Source organism: Ochotona curzoniae, unplaced genomic scaffold, assembly GCF_017591425.1.
Source record: "Ochotona curzoniae isolate NIBS_2020 unplaced genomic scaffold, NIBS_Ocur_1.0 contig_2688, whole genome shotgun sequence".
Taxonomy (NCBI): Eukaryota; Metazoa; Chordata; class Mammalia; order Lagomorpha; family Ochotonidae; genus Ochotona; species Ochotona curzoniae.
The window spans coordinates 16,939,257-16,960,605 of NW_024465553.1; the positions used below are offsets into that span (position 1 = coordinate 16,939,257).

Here is a 21,349-nt window from a genome sequence, read left to right on the forward strand (position 1 = left end):
AAATGGAATTTAAAAGTTATGTTGATACTCAAAACATTTTTGTCAGGTTTCTTTTGTGTACCTGTGTGAAAGGGCGACAGAGAAGGAGAGAGCTCTTGCGTGTGTTCATTCTGTTGCCAGGTGGCTGCCGCAGTCAGGGCTGGGGTACCAGAACGGACCTCCTGCGCTCCCACAAGGGCTTGGAGTACCATCCGCTGCCTTCCCAGGAAGCTGGATCCAAATCAGGGTAGCTGGAACTCCAGCACGTCCTCAGATGTGTGATCCTGTTGTTTCAGCTATGGCTTCACCTGCTAGATCACGGTGCCAGGCCCTAAAGCTAGTTCTTAATAATATATATTTGCATTAACTTTTTGAAGATACTTTATATACATGGATTTCAATTTCTTCTGGTAACAAAATAAATTTACCTTTCAATTCCATTTTCCGTAAACTTCTTTTTTAACGATTTATTTATTTCTATTGGAAAATCAGATATACAGAGAGGAAGATCTTCCGTCCGCTAGTTCATGCCCTAAATGGTCACAGTGGCTAGAGCTGAGCTGTTCCAAAGCCAGGAGCCCGGAGCCTCCTCCGGGTTTCCCACGTGGGTGCAGGGTCCCAAGCCTTTGGACCATCCTCAGCCATTTTCCCAGTCCACAAGCAGGGAGCTGGATGGGGAATGAGGCCACCAGGATGTGAACCTGGAGTGTACAAGGCAAGGACTTTAGCTGAAGGCTACCACGCTGGGACCTTCCATAAACTTTTGATTTTGGTTACCTGCATGTATTTCCCTCCAAAAGTTAACTATGTTAGTAAACAACATTTAAGTTACATATATTTGTAAATGAAGAAGAATGGGCAAATAACTTTTTGGTGCATGCAGAGTGAAATTAAGGATCTGGATCAGTGAACAGTATGTAGTTCACCAGTGTCCTCCCTGGAGTGGTAAAGGCTTGGTGGAGGCATGGGAAGGAGTGGGGAGAGATCTGTGGGCTCCTGGGCTGAGAAGCAGTGTCATCAAGGACGGGCCCTAGAGGAGGGCAGAGGTGGAGAGCTGCAGGTGAGTTTACATGAATGGAGGAAAGGAGGATACTTTATACTCATGTGACGGAAAGTTGCAAACTGGTGTGATAGAGTTTTATGAGGTTAGCAGCTCTGGTCAGCTAAAGGTGAAGCTGTGACTGCTGTCTATTTCTCTGCTTCTCCAGGATTCTGGCCCTACCACAGTGCTCACCCTGACCAGCCACCTGTCACAGTGTCCCTCAGTAGAGTTTGTGCCACCTATACCCATCCCATATCTTGCCTGGAGCTGACATCAGGAAGCAAAATGATCATTTTTAAAGATTTATTTATTTGAAAGAGTTATAGAGAAGGAAGAGAGAGATCTTCTGTCTGCTGGTTCATTCCTACAATGGACACAGTGGCAGGACTGTGCCAGGACAAAGCCAGGACTTAGAGCTGCTTCTGAATCTTCCACATAGGTGCAGGGTCCCATACATTTGGACTGTCTTCTGCTTTCCCAGACACATTAGCAGGGAACTGAATTGGAAGTGGAGCAGCTGGAACTGGAGCCAGCACCCATATGGAAGCCAACACTGCAGGCAGTAGTTCTACTTGCTACACCAACACCATAACACATGGTGTATGCACACAGCACCAGCCCCAATGACAGCATCTTAATGCTTTCCCTTCCCTGGGCCTGCAATAAGTTACAATACTTACTTGCATCTTTCAAGTCTGTTTTGAGGGAAAAAAAAAATAAAAGGAGTCCATGTTTGCGCTTTTCAGAAGTTTTCCTTGTGGGCCTGGCGATCGCGGTGTGGATTTGCCCACTGCCTTTGTTCCTGTCTTGCAGGATGACTCACTGGTTGTGTGGAAGGAAGTCGATTTGACACGACTGTCTGAAAAGGAGCGTCGTGACGCCCTGAATGAGATTGTCATCCTGGCCCTGCTGCAGCACGACAACATCATTGCCTACTACAATCACTTCATGGACAATACCACCCTGCTGATCGAGCTGGAGTACTGCAACGGTAAGGCAGCAGACTGCAGCGGGACTTCCTCCGCAGGGCGTCCCGAGGCTCGTCCTTAGCCCGAAGGGAAAGGCACGCACAATGATTTCAGCCTTCCTGGGGATTTCAAGAGTTTAAAGAGAAAACCCAGGCATGGGGGAGTTTGGAAGTGACACATGAAACAAGGCGAGGGGTGTTTCCCTTCCGCACCTACCTTGACCTTTGTGGTTATAGCGTCATCTTCAACTTGTTTTTCCTGTGGGATGTTCCATCTATTTTTCAGGATATTTTTCCTTGTGAAAGTGACATTAGTTAGCCATGAGAGACATCGTGTGGCTTGGCACCACATGATATACTATTTACTGAATTGTTATGGTGACATTTATTTGTAGTAACCAGCTAAGACTATCCAAGAAGTAGTCTAAAGATTATAACAGAATGAAAGTAAAACAGCCTAATTTATCTGGTCTCTGATTCCTTTGGGTATCAAGGTAGCCTATTTAAGAAAATAGATTAAACGCATATCCCAACTTCAACTACTTTCTAGTGCTATACTCTTGGGTAGAAAGCATCTGTATACTTCATCCTAAAATGAGTTTATTTTATAACACTGCCTGCCTTCTTGGGCTGTTGTGGTAAAATGGGTATGTGAAGCTCATAGCCTAATACTAAGTTTGCAGCAGGTGTTCAGTATGCCATTGTTATACAGGAGAACACAGAGCTATGTGCTCAACAAGACCCAGCATACTCTCCACTTAGAGCTAGCTAACTTACCCAGACTCTTGGGTATTGTAATTGATTCAAGTCCTGATGAACCCCCACATTCGTAAATTATATGAGAAAATTTTGAAGTAGCAGAAAACTTACACAGTTAAATTCCATTTGGAAGGAACTAGAACAAAGGATACATTTATTAGAACTCTTGGGTTTCTAAATTGCAGGGGAAGAGAAGTTGTAAAAACTAAGCCAGTCGCAAGTAGGAGGTAAGATGAACCACCATCATTTACAACTTGTGTTACTTGATAAAAAGAAGTAAATTAACACTCCACAGGAAAGATTAGCAAAGTTAGAGATGTTGTGGTGCAGGAGAGAACCTGTATTGTTATTGTTAGAAGCACAAGCTCTTTGAGGAAGAGGTAATTCATATTCCGGAGGCAGGAAGCTGGCATCGTGCTGGAATGCATTCTGTTTCTGTATCTGTATTTACTCTTCCCACAATGAAGAGTGTTTTTTTCCTTTTGTTCAGACTCCTTGCAGGCTCTGATGGGGATTCATGAGAGAGGAAACCTCTAACAGGGAAGCTGTCTATAGCCGCTTCCTAAACGTGTTACCTCCACATCATGATTCTCTGTGGGCTTGCTTACCTGGCTCTGTTTCTGCATACTGGTATGCCCAGGACTTTCCCTTCTCATGTAGGGATAATCTAGGGGTGGAGCCCAGATTTTGAGAAAACGTCACTGTACAGTAAGAAAAAAAACGTTATTCACTAAGTTCACAACATTGAATCACAGGTGTCACTCAAATGCTATCAGAGTCATAGTGCGAAAGTCATTACAGAAACAGCAGATTCCTTCAAAGAGTTCTGGCAAAGGAAATCGTCTGATTTTGAGGATCCCTTTGTTAGTTGGGATACTGCAGGAGTAGTCCCCATGTGAAAGGCCAAGGGAGAGCAGTTTTCTTGGGAGAGGAAGCAGACCCGTCCCTTCCTGTGTCACCTGTTCAAACTCCATGCAAGGGGCAGCCATGCTTTCACCTGTTACCAGCACTTCAAGCTTGTCTCTCATTTCTTTGCAGGAGGGAACCTATATGACAAAATCCTGCGTCAGAAGGACAAGCTCTTTGAGGAAGAGGTAATTCATATTCCGGAGGCAGGAAGCTGGCATCGTGCTGGAATGCATTCTGTTTCTGTATCTGTATTTACTCTTCCCACAATGAAGAGTGTTTTTTTCCTTTTGTTCAGACTCCTTGCAGGCTCTGATGGGGATTCATGAGAGAGGAAACCTCTAACAGGGAAGCTGTCTATAGCCGCTTCCTAAACGTGTTACCTCCACATCATGATTCTCTGTGGGCTTGCTTACCTGGTTCTGTTTCTGCATACTGGTATGCCCAGTTTTCTATACCTTTGCATTCCTCCTGGGTTTCTTCCCACACATCCATTTCACCATACTATATTTTGTAATGATCTTGAAACTATTTTATAATGACCTACTATATTTTTTTTACCCTTACCACTTTTCTTTGCATACTCAACCTACAAGCAAGGGATGTCCAGTCATGTTGAATCGTAACCTCTAGTTGAGGTGTCCTTTGGTGTGTGTGTGTGTGTGGTATCTACAGGGAACTTTCTAATTCAAATGTAATGTATTTGTCTCTGCAGATGGTAGTATGGTACCTCTTCCAGATTGTTTCAGCAGTGAGCTGTATCCATAAAGCTGGAATCCTTCATAGGTAACAAATGAAAACATGTAACAGATTCCCTGCCTCCAATTCTATCTCCTAGGTTCCTCCCCATCAGTACATGTGTTTTTTTGATTAAGCGGTCAAGGTTTTCCCATTGATATGCTTAGGCAGGCAGAGAGTGAGTTGAAACGGATATTACCTTCCCTTACTGAGGTTAAACTATATTTGATCTAGGATGCGTCTCTCCTCAGTTGCCAAGTGCTGCTTCTTTTAGCCTAGAAGGTGCTGTGAGTAGTATTAGTTTGATTGGAATTCATAGAAAATGTTTTTCTCTGAACAATAAGCATTAGCAATTGTTTTTAATTCTACAGTTGAGCTCTTTTGATTTAAAAGAAAGTCTAATCATTTTGTACAGTTGTATTGTTTCACCAACTCTTTAAAGGAAGAGACAAAACAGGTTGCCATTCATCTCTAGCTATAGAAGAGAACCATTGTAAGTTACCCGTTATTGCCGCCCCTTGCCCTTTATTTAATGAGAAAAAGCAAGACCCCATCTGATAGTTTACTCTCCAAATGACTGCAGTGGCCACAGGAGCCCAAATTGGGAGTCAAAATACAATCTGGGTTTCTCATATGGCTGGCAGGATCCCAACCACTGAAGCCATCACCTCCACTTCCTAGAGTTTATCCTGGGAATTGAAAATTGGAATTGGGAGCTAAAGCTGGGTACCATCAAATCCAGCTACTCCACTGAGGGACTCTAGCAGTCCTGATGGCTTAACCATTAGGCCAAATACTCCATTATACCCTTCTTAAAGGGATGAATTATAATACACAAGGGTTGTTGTTGTTGTTGTTTGTTTCTGTTAGCTCTTGATACCTATTGAGTAGCTACTGTTATGTGTTGTTGGCTTTCTATTTAAAAGTAGTTGAGTGTGATTCATATCTTTCAATAAGGAAGCCAGAGTATGAAGCAAGCAAACTGTGGTGTTTTGCATGGCATCAGTTCGTCTGTAGAAAAAGACTGACTGTATTTAAATGTTCTGAACAGCCTAGTCATGTTGTGGCTGAGACACACACGCAGCCTCTTCCACCTCAACAAATCATTTGAAACTGATAACCGAATGTTCAATTGCCTTGATACCACTCACTCCAAGGCCTTCCCAGCAGTTGGAAAGGCAGTACACTTTATAGAAATTGTGGTCATAGAGCACTGTTCCCTGTCAGCTTTCCTGTCAGCCTCAATGGTTTGGGAGACAGTTGTCATACTAGGGACCTCTGGAAAATGAAATTCATTCTCCCCTTTGACTCTTAAGTCCCCACTTGAAAGCTGTGTGAGCGTTAAGAACCCATAACACCCTGAGCAGTGGTCACTCACCTCATCTGTGCCCTGGACCAATCGCGGGGTCAGGGGTTGAGAGGAAACACTTGTCTACATGAGCTTCATTGGCAGCATCTTTGTTCTTTCAGAGATATAAAGACGTTAAATATTTTTCTGACCAAGGCAAACCTGATCAAACTTGGAGACTATGGCCTAGCAAAGAAACTCAATTCTGAGTATTCCATGGCTGAGACGGTACGTGTTGCCCTTGTAATTTTTTCGTTTTTGCCTTTCTGGCACCTTTCTAGTACCCCTTACATTTCACATGTTCTTCCCAATATTCCTGCTGGATCCACCTTTATAATCCAAGTCTACAGGAGGCTCCTTGTGCTCATCAACAGGGTCCAGTATTTCAAGATCACTGTCCACAATACAGCTTGGACCCCACAGCTGTTTCTGACATTTGGCTGGAGACTTCTCTAGAAGCCGACAGATGCTTGAGTGTTTTTTCCAGTTTAGGATCACGCATAACTCGTAGTTAATGTTTGTGCTCAAGGTGTTGGACATGTCTTTGTGTGGCTTTTGAATGCTGCCTCTGGTTCAGAGAGAAGTCCTGTGTCAGGCCAATACCCGGAGAGCTCAGTTCTTTACCTTGCGCAGTCTGACACTGGGACTCCCTTCTTTCCTCATTTACCATTGGTAGAGACTGGATGTGTGTATCTTGAGGATCATGACCTTATCCTTTTCGGAATTATGGATTTCTCATGCTCTATCCTTAAGAAAACTTGAAAATGTCAGATACTAAAATTAATTTTGTCCTAATGATGTTTTTGGATAATTTCAAGTTATGTCTGCAAGCAAAGTAGACATCTGGGGTTGGGAATCTCTGCCTCAGGGACTTGGTTGTTGGTATGATGGTGGCTGAATTGAGCTTCCAAGGAAGTAGTCATGTCTTTATTTTCATGTTTCTTATTGAGAACAATCTGATAAAACCAAGACTTGACCTATTTTGTTTTATTTTATTTACAAGTTAATGCAAAGAAGGAATGATACAAAAATTTGAAAATGCCATTAAGCCACTTGAAATTAGTTTTATCCATTAAGGAGAGATATCAACTTTATTAGAATGATTGGTGTTTCATTATCTCTACTTTGGGGAAAGGCATAACTTTAAAAAAAAATTTCTTTTTCAAGATTTATTTACTTAAAAGGCTGAGTGACAGAGATCTTCCATCCACTGGACACTCTCCAAATGGTCACAGCAGCAAGGGATGGGCCAGGCCAAAGCCTAAAATTTCATCTGGGTCTGCCAGTGGGTGGCAGGGTCCCAAGTACTTGAGCCAAATTCCACTGATATTTGCAAGCACATTAGCAGGGACCTGGATTAGAAATGGAGCAACCAGGACTTAAACTGCCACTCATATGGGATGCTAGTATTCCAGGTAGCAGCTTAACTTACTGTGCCACAGCTCTAGCCCTGAGAGGCATGATTTCTGTTCAGGACATTTTCATTTCCTAATCTGTTCCTAATCAAAAGAAATTCCCTGGTTGTATTATGACAAATGCCGCATCGAGGTATTGTAAAAGTTTCACTTCTGAGCACTTCAGTGGGAATCCTTAAGCCCTGCTTTGAGTTACCATCTCCCTGCCATCAATGTTAGGTTTTTGTTCTTGGTGATGAGCTTTTGCTAAGTATGTCTGTGTAAAGTCTCTCTCAGGCTATGAGTGCCTAGTGCTTCTGTGGCCTGGGAATCGCAAGCTTGAGGCTTCCCCGGGAGCCCAGTGCCTTTACCACACGGATCGTCCCTTTATAATTTACACCAGAGATTTCTTATGAAACAAGTAACATTTTTCCCCCATGATGTCATCATCTCATAAAAACCACTGGGGGATCTGCCGATGAATGTTGCATGGTTGTTAGAACTAGTTTCTGGGAAATTTAATTTAGTGACTGAAGTATTCTATAGTTACTTCAGAATGGTAAGTTATTCTTTATTTTCTTTGTTGTTTGTTCAGCTTGTGGGAACCCCGTATTACATGTCTCCCGAGCTCTGCCAAGGAGTCAAATACAATTTCAAGTCTGATATCTGGGCAGTAGGCTGTGTCATTTTTGAACTGCTCACACTGAAGAGAACATTTGATGCTACAGTAAGTTGTGTGCTTTCCTAACATTACTTTTGCAAACAGTACAGCTTAGTTAAGTGTGCCTACTTCATTTATCCCTGAACTGCTCATTTGTTGAGCAAACATTAACTTTTGGCAGAAATACCCTGTTTTCAGGCACTGGGTTAATAATGTATTGTTAAAATCGTGCAAATTTATCTCCAAATTGAATTTTGCACTGAAATGATCATAACCAAGTAGTTCCAGCAATGTCCGTTCTTCCTTTCTTTTTCCTTCTTTCCTCGTTCCTTCCTTTCTTTCCTCCTATTGTTACACTTCTGCATCATGTCTTGAAAACTAAGGCAAATTATATAATACCCTTTAAAGTGTTTTTGACTTTTTTAAATCAAAATTTATACTCTCTAATGCATATTGAAAACATCATTGTTTTATGGACAATAATCCTCTTAAGTCTTTTTTTCCTTTTCCAGTAAAGCTGGTGTAAAACGGTGCCTCTTGTTCTTTAATATGCACACAGAATCACCAAAGTATCTTGTTAAAAGGCAGGCTCTGTTCAGCAGAATGTGTTGTGTTTCTGTCCAGCTTCCAATGGCGCTCTTGTCATGAGCTCCTGGACCATACTTAAGTAACTGTTATATCCAGTCCCTTCTTCCAGCCAGGTGTGAGCCTGCAGACAAATTATCTCATTTCTTTGATCTCCTATTTCATTTTCTTTCCTTTTAAGACTTACTTATTTGTATTGGAAAGGCAGATTTACAGAGAGAAGGAGAGACAGAAAGATCTTACATCCACTGGTTCACTCCTCAAATGGCTGCAATGGCTGGAGCTGAGCTGATCTGAAGCCAGGAATCAGGACTTTCTTCCAGGCCTCCCATGCAGGTGCAGGATCCCAAGGACTTGAGCCATCCTTTACTGCTTTTCCAGATTACAATCAGGGAGCTGGATGGGAAATAAAGCAGCCAGAACATGAGCCAGTGCCCGAAGGGATGCTGGTGCTCAGAGGTGGAGGATTAGCCAAGTGAGCCAATATGCCAATCCCTGTTTTGTAGAATATGAGAACAGTATGCTGTTTATTCTCCCCCTCACCACAAACATACACACACAGATCTTCTGCTAAGGTGCGTGAGACATGCAACTGTACATTTATGGAATTTCAGTGACATTTTATCAGGTCTAATCCTTTTTCTAAATCCTGAATTTGTTCTGATGTATCATCTAGTTATTGTAATTAATAGAGTGGAAGAAAATTGACTTCCCAAATCAGACTTGGATTGGAGTTACAGCTCTATTTTTATCCTCTGGTTTCAGGCAAATTACTTTATGTTTTTGAGCCCTAATTTTCTAGGACACAAATTGATAACGATATTGTCTCTGCCTGTCTTTTGTGAGGCTCGCAATGATCACATATGTAATATGCCTGTGTTGGTCCATTGTGGTCTTGCTAAGTAAGGTGTGGATGATAACATCATCATCATTATTATTATCATTATCATTATTATTATTATGTGAAATAACAAAATTTATTAGAAGAAATAGACTGAAAGGCCAGGAGGGAACTGATTGTTCAGTCTACATTGAAACTGAGTAATGGTGTTATTGTAATAGTGTAATTATCATGATCATCTTCAACTTATTTAGTGCCTTGTCTGTAGCAGCAAGATTGTTGCCTCCATAGCCTTTAGGATGTAGAAATTAGGAAACAAGATTAGTTGACAAGAGAGCTACCTAAAAGCTAAGAAGCAGGGTTAATCTTGATTTCCTTTGTTGGGGAATTCACTGAAGGACCAGATTGTCATATGCTCTGAGCTTGATTCTATTGGCCAGGTAGTCCTTGTTTTAATCTCCATGGTGACCAGTTGGCTTCATTCCATCTGGCAGCAGCAGTGCATCCCTAACTTACTTGGCTGTTATTTGGCAATAGTTAGAAAAAGTAGTCAGATTGAAGGCAGGACTGTTGGCTGTTCTTTAAATAATGGTCACAGACATCTCACAGCCCCTACTGGTAGATTTTTAACATCATCTTTATATAACCAGGAACAATGCAGTCATCATTTTCTCATAGAATCCACTCAACTTATGTGTGAAGATTGTACAAGGAATCCGAGCAATGGAAGTTGATTCTAGCCAGTACTCCTTGGAATTGATCCAGATGGTTCATGCATGCCTTGACCAGGTAAGCATGATTCCCGTGTGGATTCAGTCATGTGTTTTCCCTTCCAGCCTGAGTGTTTAGGGTATGACACAAAATCACATCCACCTCTGCTAACATGGAAGATATTTATGGCTATCCCCAGAATAGGTATTAGCAGTTCACAATAGTTTTGTTTCCACAGATGAACTCTTTCTATATTTTGCTCTGTGTGTATTAATTTGTGAAATGATTTTGCCAGTTAAATTGTACTCCATGTTGTATGATCAAGATTAATTTCTGTGGGTTTATCAAATTGCAAAGATCATATAGAATTTCAAATGTATAGAATGTGTGTAGTCCTGATCTCTCACAGTGCCCTTGCTGTGTAGTTCTAGTATTTTCCAAAGTATGGTGCCTGAACTTCTGGCATCAGAATCACCAAAGTAGGGGAATTTTATAAGTAAAATGCAGATTCCTGGGCCTCACTCCAGACCAGCTGAACCGGAGTCTCTGTGAGTACAGCCTAGAAGCCATGATTTGTAACTGGCACTCAGGTGATTCTCCTGTGCTGTGTACATGGACATTGGAAAGTCACTGCTCTAACTAGACATGTGGGAAAGGGGCCTTGTAAATGTCCTCATTCAGGTACAAGTGCATGAAACACGGAATGTGATGTAAGAAGTTTGACTTTGGGATTGCAGTGATCTAATTAACCTGCAACATTCTAAAATGAAGTGAATGGCTCTGTAGATCCCGCATTGCCCATTTCCTTTAAGTGACCTGGGACCCTGTGTTTCTTTCTCAGGATCCCGAGCAGAGACCCACTGCAGATGAGTTGCTCGACCACCCCCTCCTCAGGAAACGCCGGAGGTGAAGTATAGAGAAGTCACTGCCTCGTTCTTCCTGAGAGTGCCCAGAAAAAGGGTGCCACATCCCAACTAGACTGCCCTCAGCTTGGCTCTCGCTGCTTGAGGGCAGCTCCTGATAGTCAGTGCCTTGGCTACCTGACCTTGTTACACATTGGTGGTGATGAGGCCCGAGAGCCCTGCTCCCCTGGTAGCTCTGCTGGTTACAAGGGGTGGCTCTGGAGTCAGACATCCTGTAGGTTGTGTTGGCCTCTGTCATTATTTTGGCCCAGTTATTTAGCATCTCTTTTCTTTGTTTTCTCCTCTGTAAAGAGAGCTAGTCCCATAGCCAGGGCCTGCAGAAGGTACTTGGCAGTTGCTAGGTAGTGGTGTGGATTTGGACTGGGCCCTGGCTTTTAGCACATGAGCTTACTTATGTGTTGCAGTTGGAGCAGTCCTCTTCACCCCTTGCTTGAGCTTGAAGCCTGTTGCCTCTGGCAGCTTTGTTGCTGAGATTCTAGGTCCCAGCTCCCTGGAGGCCAGCAGGATGTGCTTTGCCTTCACTTCCTCTAAGAGGCTTCAAACCTCAGCTTAAAGGAAAACATTATCTTCAGTTTTTTAGTCTACATTTTATCCTTTTATGTTATTTTTGCCTTACTACCCCCTTCTTTTTCTTGTACCGGTTTTGTGCTTTTAGATCCTCCAAATATTTATTTATAATCTTTCCAAGTTTTGTGCTTAGATATATTACATGCATCCCTCGTTGCATAATCCCTGCTCCTTGCTCAGTATCAGTTTTTTGCTGTCATATCATTTGATTATTCCTTTCTAGTTCCGTATTCTGTCACTAGCCAGGGTTTTGGATCCTAACATTACACATAATATTTCAGATGTAACACTGTGACCTTTCATTTATGATTTGTTCTGAGCTTATCCAAGTAATATCAGCCTTTGAGACTAAGACATGTTTGTTGTTTTGTAACATTTTTGTCTGGCATATTTTCCAACAATATGATCACTGATTTAATTTCTCATGGAAATATTTTGATTGGTAATTATTGATGCTTTGTTGATACTCTATATTTTGATGAAAAACATGAGTTTCCCAAAGGGGAAAAAATTAGTAAATGTAGAACCACAACGTTCAGGAAACACTAAGTTTTATTTGACTGTTATAAAAGTTCTAGACCTGGAGTTCTCAGTGCAATGTCATAGAAGCTTCTTAAAAACATTTGTGCCTACATGCTATCCCAGTAGTTTAGCTGTCATCAATTTAAGTAGAATGACAACCATGGGCCACAAGATGGGATATAAAGAAAGGGAAGTCTAAAATGATGGGAAAGGAGCCTTGCATTCCAAAGAGTATGTGCTTAATTCAAGAGGTGGCACACAAGTATTGGATGTTTGTGAGAGGGCGGCCCTAAGCTGCGTGGTAGGCCTGCCTGGGGAAGAAGCAGTGTCAGTGATGCACTGGCAGAGAGAGGACGTGATGAGGGGTTAGGCTGCAGTGAGACTGGTCAGGTGCTGCTGCCACAGAAGAGGTCAGAAGTGAGGGTGTTTCAAAGAATTCATGGAGAAATGGAATTAGAGGCAACTGAAAAAATATCTGAAATCCATATACAGTTTTCTCATAAAGCAACACTTTCCTGCAAACTTGTTTTTGAAGTTCCCTCATAAAGACACCTAGAACCAAGGTGGGTATTACCAGTACTTGACAGGAAGAACCTGTTCAATTTGAATATTGAAGAAAGGGAGCAAGGTAAGTCAGGGATGACTGAAATTGTAAGTCCCTTTATTAGGAGCATAACGAGAGAATAATGGCAGTGACAGGAATAAGAGAGTCAGAAAGAAAAGGGTTATGAAGGCGTCCACAAGGTACTTAAGCATGAACATCAGAGGTTCTCAAGACTCCCTGTTCCAGCCTTGATCTTAGAGACAAAGAACAATTGGCCCCAACCTGCTAGCCCTCTTGCATGAAAAGAATTGTCTAATGCCAGCCATGTATAGCTGAGTAGTATCAAGGTACTTTTGTGAAAGTAATGTTAGGTTGTAGGGTGCAGTCAAGAAGGTTAAACCTGTGAAGTAAACTCGAGGCACTATTGCGGTGTAAGGGCCCATCCTTTTGCTTATGTACCTTTTCTTTTGGCAGAGAGATGGAGGAGAAAGTTACTCTGCTGAATGCGCCTACAAAGAGACCAAGGTAATGCTCGAGAGACTCGTGAGAATTGATACTGTGTGTCCTAAATTACCATCAGGGCAGGCTTCCTTAGATCTGGGCGTGATCTTATCCCAGTCGCCTTGGCATGCTTGCAAGAACCCAAGTTTGCTTCCATGCCAGCAAATCATTTCTGAGCAGAGGAAAACTATAATTTGACTCTCAAGTGGACCTCATTACCATGGTGAATGTTGAAAAGGATAGGTGTTAGTCTGGCAGAGCTGTAAGGAAGCCCTGAGGGAGGACTTGAAAAGCCTGCAATGATAGAGGGTTGAAAGAAGTTGTCGAGAAAGAGCATACTTTCTCATACCGTAATTGGCAGTTCTTCTCAGGGAAGCAGGCTGGAAGCATTTTTCTTCTATATTGTTTTTATGTTAAATGTGCCTTTCTTTGTTGTGGGGTTGTTGGCAGGTCAAGCACTGTGACTGAAGCACCCATCGCGGTGGTAACATCTCGAACCAGTGAAGTCTACGTCTGGGGGGGTGGGAAATCCACCCCCCAGAAGCTGGATGTCATCAAGAGTGGCTGTAGTGCTCGACAGGTGTGCGCAGGGAATACTCACTTCGCTGTGGTCACAGTGGAGAAAGAACTGTACACCTGGGTGGTAAGTGACCACTGAATACCTTGGAACAGTTCTCCCTGTGGACTGGACCCAGGGCCTCTAAGCATGACTAGTGGCATGGGGCCATGGGGTTTTGACTGTTTAGTTCACTGATATTTTCCCTGTGCCTGATACAAACCAGCCACCTGCAAATGTTTTTTGAATAGGAGAACGTGAGAAAATTAAACGAGTCCTAAGTGTGGACTCAAGAGACTGGATGGTGTCAGACAAGCCACTTAAACACACTGTTCTGTTCCCTTGACTGTCAGAGCACCCAGTGTCTAGGGAATAGACCGGTAAACAAGTGGGACACCGGAGTATGTCAGGAATTCTTGCAGAGCCCACCAGGAGCGAGGTGTGGCTCGTGCAGAAGTGCCTTGGCTGCACTCTGCGCTCTACCATGTCTTGCCACTTAAGACGACTGTGTCTGCTGTTCCTGAGCCCCCTGCCCTACGCCTCATTCACCTGTAGTGCCGCTGCCAGCCCTGCCATGAGGTTAAAACTGGTCTTGACAGAACAACCTTTAAGTTGTTCAAATTAAACATACTTTTTAGTCCTTACCTAGCTCAAACTCTCTGCAGCATTGGCCTGGTTAGGCACTCCACCTGAAGCTCTGTCTTGATGTCTGTGACAGCATGTTCTCTTGCCTGTCTCTCTGATTTTCAGACTGTTTGCCGGCAATTTCTTTTCCCAACCTTGTCGTGGACCCTGGATGCCAACCCCCTCAGGGAGTTCATTTTTCACCAGAGCTGCTAGATACCTTCTCCACAAGGACAGAGACTGCATTTGCTTTATTCACTGCCTGATCCTCTGTGTGAGCAGAGAGTCAACCACTGGTTGCAAGAGATGAAATTATCTGGCCTGTGTTACTGTGTTCTTGACTTGCTGTTATTTCCTAAAGTTCTTACTCCTCCAGAAATCATGGGTGGGCCCCACACAGTAGCCTAGTGGCTAAATCTTCACCTTGCATGCACCGGGATTCCATTCGGGTGCTGATTCTAATCCCAGCAGCTCCACTTCCCATCCAGCTCCCTGCTTGTAGCCTGGAAAAGCAGTCAAGGATGGCCTTGGGACCCTGCACCCATGTGGGAGACTGGAAGTGGCTCCTGGCTCCTGGCTTCAGATAGATGCAGCTCTGGCCATTGCAGCCACTTGAGGAGTGAATCATCGAATGAAAAATCTTCCTCTTTCTCTTCCTCTCTATATATCTTACTTTCCAATAAAAGAAAAAAATATATATGTATATGTATATTTTTAAAAAAGAAGAACTAGGGGCTACCAGAAGTGCAGTGAAGTTAGTTAGTGCCTTTGTGGTTGTGTCACTGAATGGAAATGGTGCTTACCTTTACAGAGTTGTTAGAGTCACTGAGGACTGTTCTCCATGCTGTGTAGCAGCTTCTCCGGCACAGGCAGAATCCTTATAACTGTTCTGTGATTTAACAGTTAGGTTGGAGCTAAGCTTTTATAATGAAAAGTGAGAACTCATCAAACCTGTTTATTTCACAGAACATGCAGGGGGGTACTAAGCTCCATGGTCAGCTGGGCCATGGAGACAAAGCATCGTACCGACAGCCGAAGCGCGTGGAGAAGCTGCAAGGCAGGGCTATCCGTCAGGTGTCGTGTGGCGATGATTTCACCGTCTGCGTGACAGGTAAGCCACCAGCAAAACCTCCTAAGTGCATCTGATGTAGGGGTATTGTGCTTAAAGCTCGGTTGTGTTAGATGGGATTTTACAGCAAAAGACAACATTGAAAGAAAGACATGAGCAAAAAAACACACTCATTAATAATAACATACTCAGTTTGCTATGTGTGAGGGAGTGATGAGCCAGCAGGCAGGTGGGTAAAAGAAAAGGTAGGATTAAGAGAAATGTGTATGTCCCATTTGTGACCACATCACCAGTCTGTGGGTAGCAAAACCAGGAGTGTGGGCTCAATTCAGCTTTGGTCTTGACGTTGCTCTTTATGATTCCTTGGTACTTCTCTCACTGTTTTGTTTTATTTTCATTGTATATGGTAGAGAAGGTCCCAGCAAAATTTTAAGCCCTTTTCACATGCTAATGCTACCACTTTTTCAATTATTTATTATGGTAATCTTATGCATGATTCCCCCTGAATACAACTCGAGTTTTTGCAGAGCCTAGCCTTCAGATTTCTGTAATGTAATTGTCTCGTGTGAGCTCGTTGGCTTGGATAGATCTCATTCCAGCCCCGCCCAGCTTTTTGATTGGAAAAATAAGTCTTGTGACAGGTTGTGTTTTCTTCCTTTTGCAGATGAAGGTCAGCTGTATGCCTTCGGCTCAGACTATTACGGCTGCATGGGAGTGGACAAGGTTGCTGGCCCCGAAGTACTAGAACCCATGCAGCTGAACTTCTTCCTCAGCAATCCAGTGGAGCAGGTCTCCTGTGGAGATAATCATGTGGTGGTTCTGACTCGAAATAAGGAAGTCTATTCTTGGGGCTGTGGCGAGTATGGTAGGTGTGGCCCTGTCGGCACTTCCTCTCAGGCGCACAACCTGACTCGGGCTGATGTGCGCCCCAGCATGTTATGCAGCCTTTATGGAGAAGTGTTAAGTGAGAGTCTCATACAGTGTCTTCATTGGAGAAAAAGGCCCTCATTATATTGATTTTTTTTTTCTATGTGTGTTTTAGGACGACTTGGACTAGATTCCGAAGAGGATTTTTATACACCTCAGAAGGTAAAACTGCGAGCACTGTCTGCCTGGAGTAGTGCCCTGCGTCACACAGGCATCAGTGCTGTGTTCTCTTCCCCTGACTTCTCACATCAAGATGTTGATTCCTGAAACATTTTCCTCTCTGGGAGACTGCCACTCTGGGACTCCCGATTTAGCACTACGTGTGGTCTTGTCATCTGACTCAATCTCAGGAAATTGAGAAAGCAGACAGGGGTCCGTGAACACTGTGGGGTCACCTCTCACTCAGGGATGATTGCTGTGATCAGCAGGTTCAGCAGAAAAGTCACACAGAGCTAAATATATCCTGGAAAACTCCTGCCGAAGATACTGGAACGCAGCATGCTGTCTTACTTACCCAGGCACAGCCAGTTCTCCTCCTACAGTTGAATACCAGGCAAAATGTTGGTTTAGCCTAGGGCTTGTGCAGCCTGAAATACATCCAGTTACGCTCAGCACTGCCAGAGCTGGCCCTGTGAGAAGCTCGTGTGGCCCGAAGCCCACGGAGGGAAAAGACCCATCACATTTCCCTCCCAGCCTCCCCTGGCACAGGCCTACCTGCCAGGAGGCCACAGCTCTTCCAGTTGCTGTTATCAGCTGCACTTACATTTTCAGCTTTGAGAAAACTATAGTAGAAATTGTGAGATTCGAGCAGTTTCGATTTCACACAGAGCCGGTGTTTCCTGTTCTGTCACCCCACCATTCTCCAGCCCTGTCTGATTAACTGTTGACAGGAGTGAGCATTTGGAAGCCCTGGCTGCTTCCTCAGTACTGCCACATCTCTCCTTCAAAGATTTATTTATTTTTATTGGAAAGGTAAAATTAAAGAGAGATTGTTGATTTTGTATCATGACTTTTCATTTAAGGGGATGTACAGTAGCTGTGAAATGGAGACTAACATCCAGATGTGAGGATGCGGTGTAGTATGCATTTCTTCTTCCAGACAAAGATGGACTTACAATGAAACTGTTTACTATATCTTGACAATAGGATTCTGGACTCTCTGCCATTGTCCATGCCTGCAATGATGGACATATGACTGAGTATGAAGAACTATATGTTAGTAATGATATAGAGGAACTAGGTGGGGGGGGAGTGGAGAGAGAATTAGAAAGGGGATAAGGGAATATGGAACTGTATCATAAAGTGATAATAATAATAATAAAATGTAAAAAAAAAAATTCCAAAAACAAAACAAAAAAAAAAAGAATTAGAGCACGCTTCCATCTGCTGGTTCACTCCCCAAATGGCCGCAGCAGCCAGAGTTGGGCTAGTCCAAAGCTGGGAGCCAGGAGCTTCTTCTAGGTATCCTGCATGGATGCAGTGCCCACATAGGATGCCAGTGTGACAGCCAAGAGGCTTAGGCTGCTATGCCACTACACCAGTCCCTGTCATCTGTGACTAAATTGGGCCCCAGAGTAAGGATCTGCTATTGTCAAGGAGGACAAAATCAGTGATGACCTGAAGCTTTTCCAATCACATTTTTCCTCAGAGAGATCTCCCCAGGCAGGACCTAGTACCAGCACAGACCCGCTGGGACTGTCCTTTCAGTGACCCAGCAGGGTCCTCTAATCCTTTGTGTTATGGAACTTGAGCTGTGAGCTCTGAACTCTTGCTGGGCAAGTCTGAGAGACAGGGCAACCCCTGCTTTTGTGCCACCACCCTGCCAAGTACAGCATGTCCCTTTGGAAAGAACAGAAGGGGCTTTTCCTAATGCAATTTGTGTTGTAGATTTCTTTTCCTGACTTACTGTTTTCTTGTAGGTGGATGTTCCCAAGGCTTTGATCATCGTCGCAGTTCAATGTGGTTGCGATGGAACATTTCTGCTGACCCAGTCAGGCAAAGTGCTAGCCTGTGGGCTTAATGAGTTCAACAAGCTGGGTCTGAATCAGTGCATGTCTGGCATCATCAACCATGAAGTGAGTGCCCCCCTGTGGTATCCTAACCTGGAATTTCTTTGTGATGCTGTTGCTAGTTAATGACCAGGGAATTTCAGTTAAGAAAAAAGCAGTGCTCGTGTGGATGTTGTGTTCAGGAAAAGAAGGCAGCTACAGTGCATATTATATAGTTACAGTAGTACGAAGTTCAAGACGAGACAGAATTACCTAGCAATAGCAGTGATCAAAACAGTGATTATCTCTGGGAGGAGTGTGAGTGTAAGCAGAGGAGGTGAGAGGAAAGGACCCTAGGATGGTGCCCGCAGTCTGGTGGCACAGGGATAGGCATATGGGAAAATGTTCCAAACTGTGCAATGTTAGTAATTCATCACTGGCAAAGAACAAAATGATAGAATCATGTCCAGTCATGTCATTGAAATAAGAACAAGAAAATGGGCATTTTGAACAGAAACATTCCCATGCATTACCTCCGTACAGAGTTCTTCAGAACAGAACATACAGATTCATAAAATGTAATTACTTTCTCCCCTCCAAGGTTTTCTGAAATTCATCACTGATAACTGAGTCTAGTTTTCTCTTTGTAGTATTAGAAATTTTTGGTCATTTTTCTACAGAAGCAGGTTAAAAGACTCGATAAAGAGAGGTTAGACCTGATTTTTTTCAAAGTTTTTTTTTAAGTCAGAGAAACAAGGAGAGGTAAAAAGAGATCTTCCACCTGCTAATTCCCTCCCCAAATAGCCACAACAGCCAGAGCTAGCGTGATTCTAAGCCAGGAGGCTGAAACCCCATCTGGCTCCCCACAGAATATGGGCCATGCTCTGCTTCTTTCTCAGAAGCATTTACAGGAAGCTAGATCAGAAATGGAGCAGCCTGAATGTGAAATGACACTCATATGGAATGCTGGTGTTGAAGGCAGGAGCTTAATCCACTCTGCCACACATAACACTGGCCCAAGAATTGATTTTTAAGCAGTCAGTGAAGTAGAGAGTCTCAGTTGGGAGAATACAAGTTCAGGGCAAAGCTAGAGAGAGGATCTGTACAGGATGAAAAGGCATTTTCAAAATTATCTTTGCCTGATTTGCATTTTATTATAAAAGTTGGATTTGTTGTACAATGTTAAACTTACAGAAGGTTGTTTTGTTTTATTTTTAAGATTTATTTATTTTTATTGGAATATCAGATTTACAGAGAGGACTTTAACCACTGTGCTATCACGCTGGGCCCCAGATTTACAGAAAGAAGAAGAGACAGAAAGATCTGCATCTGCTGGTTCACTCTCCACATGGCCACAGTGGCCCAAGCTGAGCCAATCCGAAGCCAGTAGTTTCTTCTGGGTCTCCCATGTGGGTGCAGGGTCCCAAGGCCTTGGGCCATCTTACTGCTTTCCTGGACCACAAGCAGGGAGCTTGATGGGAAGTGGAGCAGCTTGGATTAGAACAGAGATGGGATCCCAGTGCATGAAAGGCGAGGACTTCAATCACTAGGCTACTGTGCTGGGCCCTTTGTTTTTAACTCATTCAAAAGGACCATGAGTTTTAACAAGTTGGAAAATAGTGTAAATAAAATTGAATATTGGGGCCTGGCGCAATAGCGTAGCAATTCAAGTCCTCGCCTTGCATGCGCCAGGATCCCATATGCGCCGGTTCTAATCCCGGCCGACCTGCTTCCCATCCAGCTCTCTGCCTGTGGCCTGGGAAAGCAGTCGAGGACGGCCCAAAGCTTTGGGCCCCTGCACCCTGCACCCACATACATGGGAGACCCAGAAGAGCTCCTGGCTTCAGATTGGCTCAGCTCCAGCCTTTGTGATCCCTTGGGGAGTGAACCATTGAACGAAAGATCTTCCTCTCTGTATATCTGACTTTCCAAATAAAAATAAATAAATCTTTTTTTTTTAATTGAATATTGAATCACAGTAAAGTGCTTTATGGCCTGGCAAAATTCTTCAGGGCTTTAATTCTGCTCTACTCTTGTTAAGCGTGGTGAGTGTATAGACAAAACAAGTATCAGTCATTCTGGAGTTAGAGAATTCACGTTTTGTACATCTTAATTCAGAATCTCACCTTCATGGTCCAAAAGTCCTCCATCACACACGAGTCTCTGAGTAAATTTTGAGCTTGTTTCTTGGGTGTATTCTGTTGTGGATGGAGCTCCCCAGCCCCGTTAGTGATGTGATGCTTCCAAGGCCTTTGGTTACCGTGACCGTTTCCCTTCTAGGCCTGTGATCCCCGCACTTCTCATTCAGGAATCTTTGCTTTGTTGCAGGCATACCATGAAGTTCCCTACGCAACCTCTTTTACCTTGGCCAAACAGTTGTCCTTTTATAAAATCCGCACCATTGCCCCAGGCAAGACGCACACAGCTGCTATTGACGGTGAGTGGGTTGACAGCTGCGTCACGGGCCTCCGCAGGGTGGCAGGCAGGCAGGCTGTTGCACTCTTTCAGCTCCAGCTTTTCTTGAAACTGGACATGTCCTGCTGCTTGCCCCCTGGTGTCCAGTGTTAGGTCTTTAACACATTCAGCATTCAAGTACCCATTTTTATTGACATTTTAAGTGTATGGAAAGTACAACAATATGGAGAAGCCTTACCTGTAAATCCAGGTATCTGCTGTTTATAATTATGATCTCTGGAAGTAGAAGGTACCCATTTCCATGTTAAAAATGCCATACCATCCAAGAGAAAATAGAGTATTGAGTCACCTACTGATCTGATTGGCTGTGGAACCTTGGGTGCTCTAGTTGCCATAGGTGCAGGCTGCCATGGCTAGCATTGTGGGATCAGAATCTGGACTACAGCATTCTGTGTTGGCTGCTGCCTCCCTCTGCTCTATGTCCATTTGTTCCTGATGACTTATTTTTGCCTGTCTCTCAGAACGAGGCCGGTTGCTGACCTTCGGCTGCAACAAGTGTGGTCAGCTGGGCGTTGGGAATTATAAGAAGCGTCTGGGAATCAACTTGCTTGGGGGACCCCTAGGTGGAAAACAGGTGATCCGGGTGTCCTGTGGTGATGAGTTCACCATTGCTGCCACTGATGGTGAGTCTGCATGTGTTGTTGCAAGTTTTCTGCAGAGACGGCTGTTTTCATTGCTGGTGGGGAAAGAGGTGGTCATTTATATAGCTGGATACCGCACTG

The 21,349-nt window shown here is 43.6% G+C and overlaps 1 protein-coding gene across 1 annotated transcript in view; it reads left to right on the top strand.

Annotated features, from left to right (window-relative positions):
* NEK9 (NIMA related kinase 9) overlaps positions 1-21,349 on the top strand; it is a 37,403-nt gene that overhangs the window by 1,568 nt on the left and 14,486 nt on the right. Inside the window, exons 2-16 of the mRNA XM_040975271.1 lie at positions 1,835-2,012; positions 3,786-3,841; positions 4,369-4,439; positions 5,862-5,967; positions 7,729-7,860; positions 9,899-10,009; positions 10,773-10,837; positions 12,962-13,012; positions 13,439-13,631; positions 15,135-15,279; positions 15,902-16,102; positions 16,280-16,326; positions 18,084-18,239; positions 20,481-20,589; positions 21,089-21,250. Of these exons, the coding sequence (XP_040831205.1) occupies positions 1,835-2,012; positions 3,786-3,841; positions 4,369-4,439; positions 5,862-5,967; positions 7,729-7,860; positions 9,899-10,009; positions 10,773-10,837; positions 12,962-13,012; positions 13,439-13,631; positions 15,135-15,279; positions 15,902-16,102; positions 16,280-16,326; positions 18,084-18,239; positions 20,481-20,589; positions 21,089-21,250 (1,783 nt within the window). The remainder of the gene's footprint in view (positions 1-1,834; positions 2,013-3,785; positions 3,842-4,368; positions 4,440-5,861; positions 5,968-7,728; positions 7,861-9,898; positions 10,010-10,772; positions 10,838-12,961; positions 13,013-13,438; positions 13,632-15,134; positions 15,280-15,901; positions 16,103-16,279; positions 16,327-18,083; positions 18,240-20,480; positions 20,590-21,088; positions 21,251-21,349) is intronic.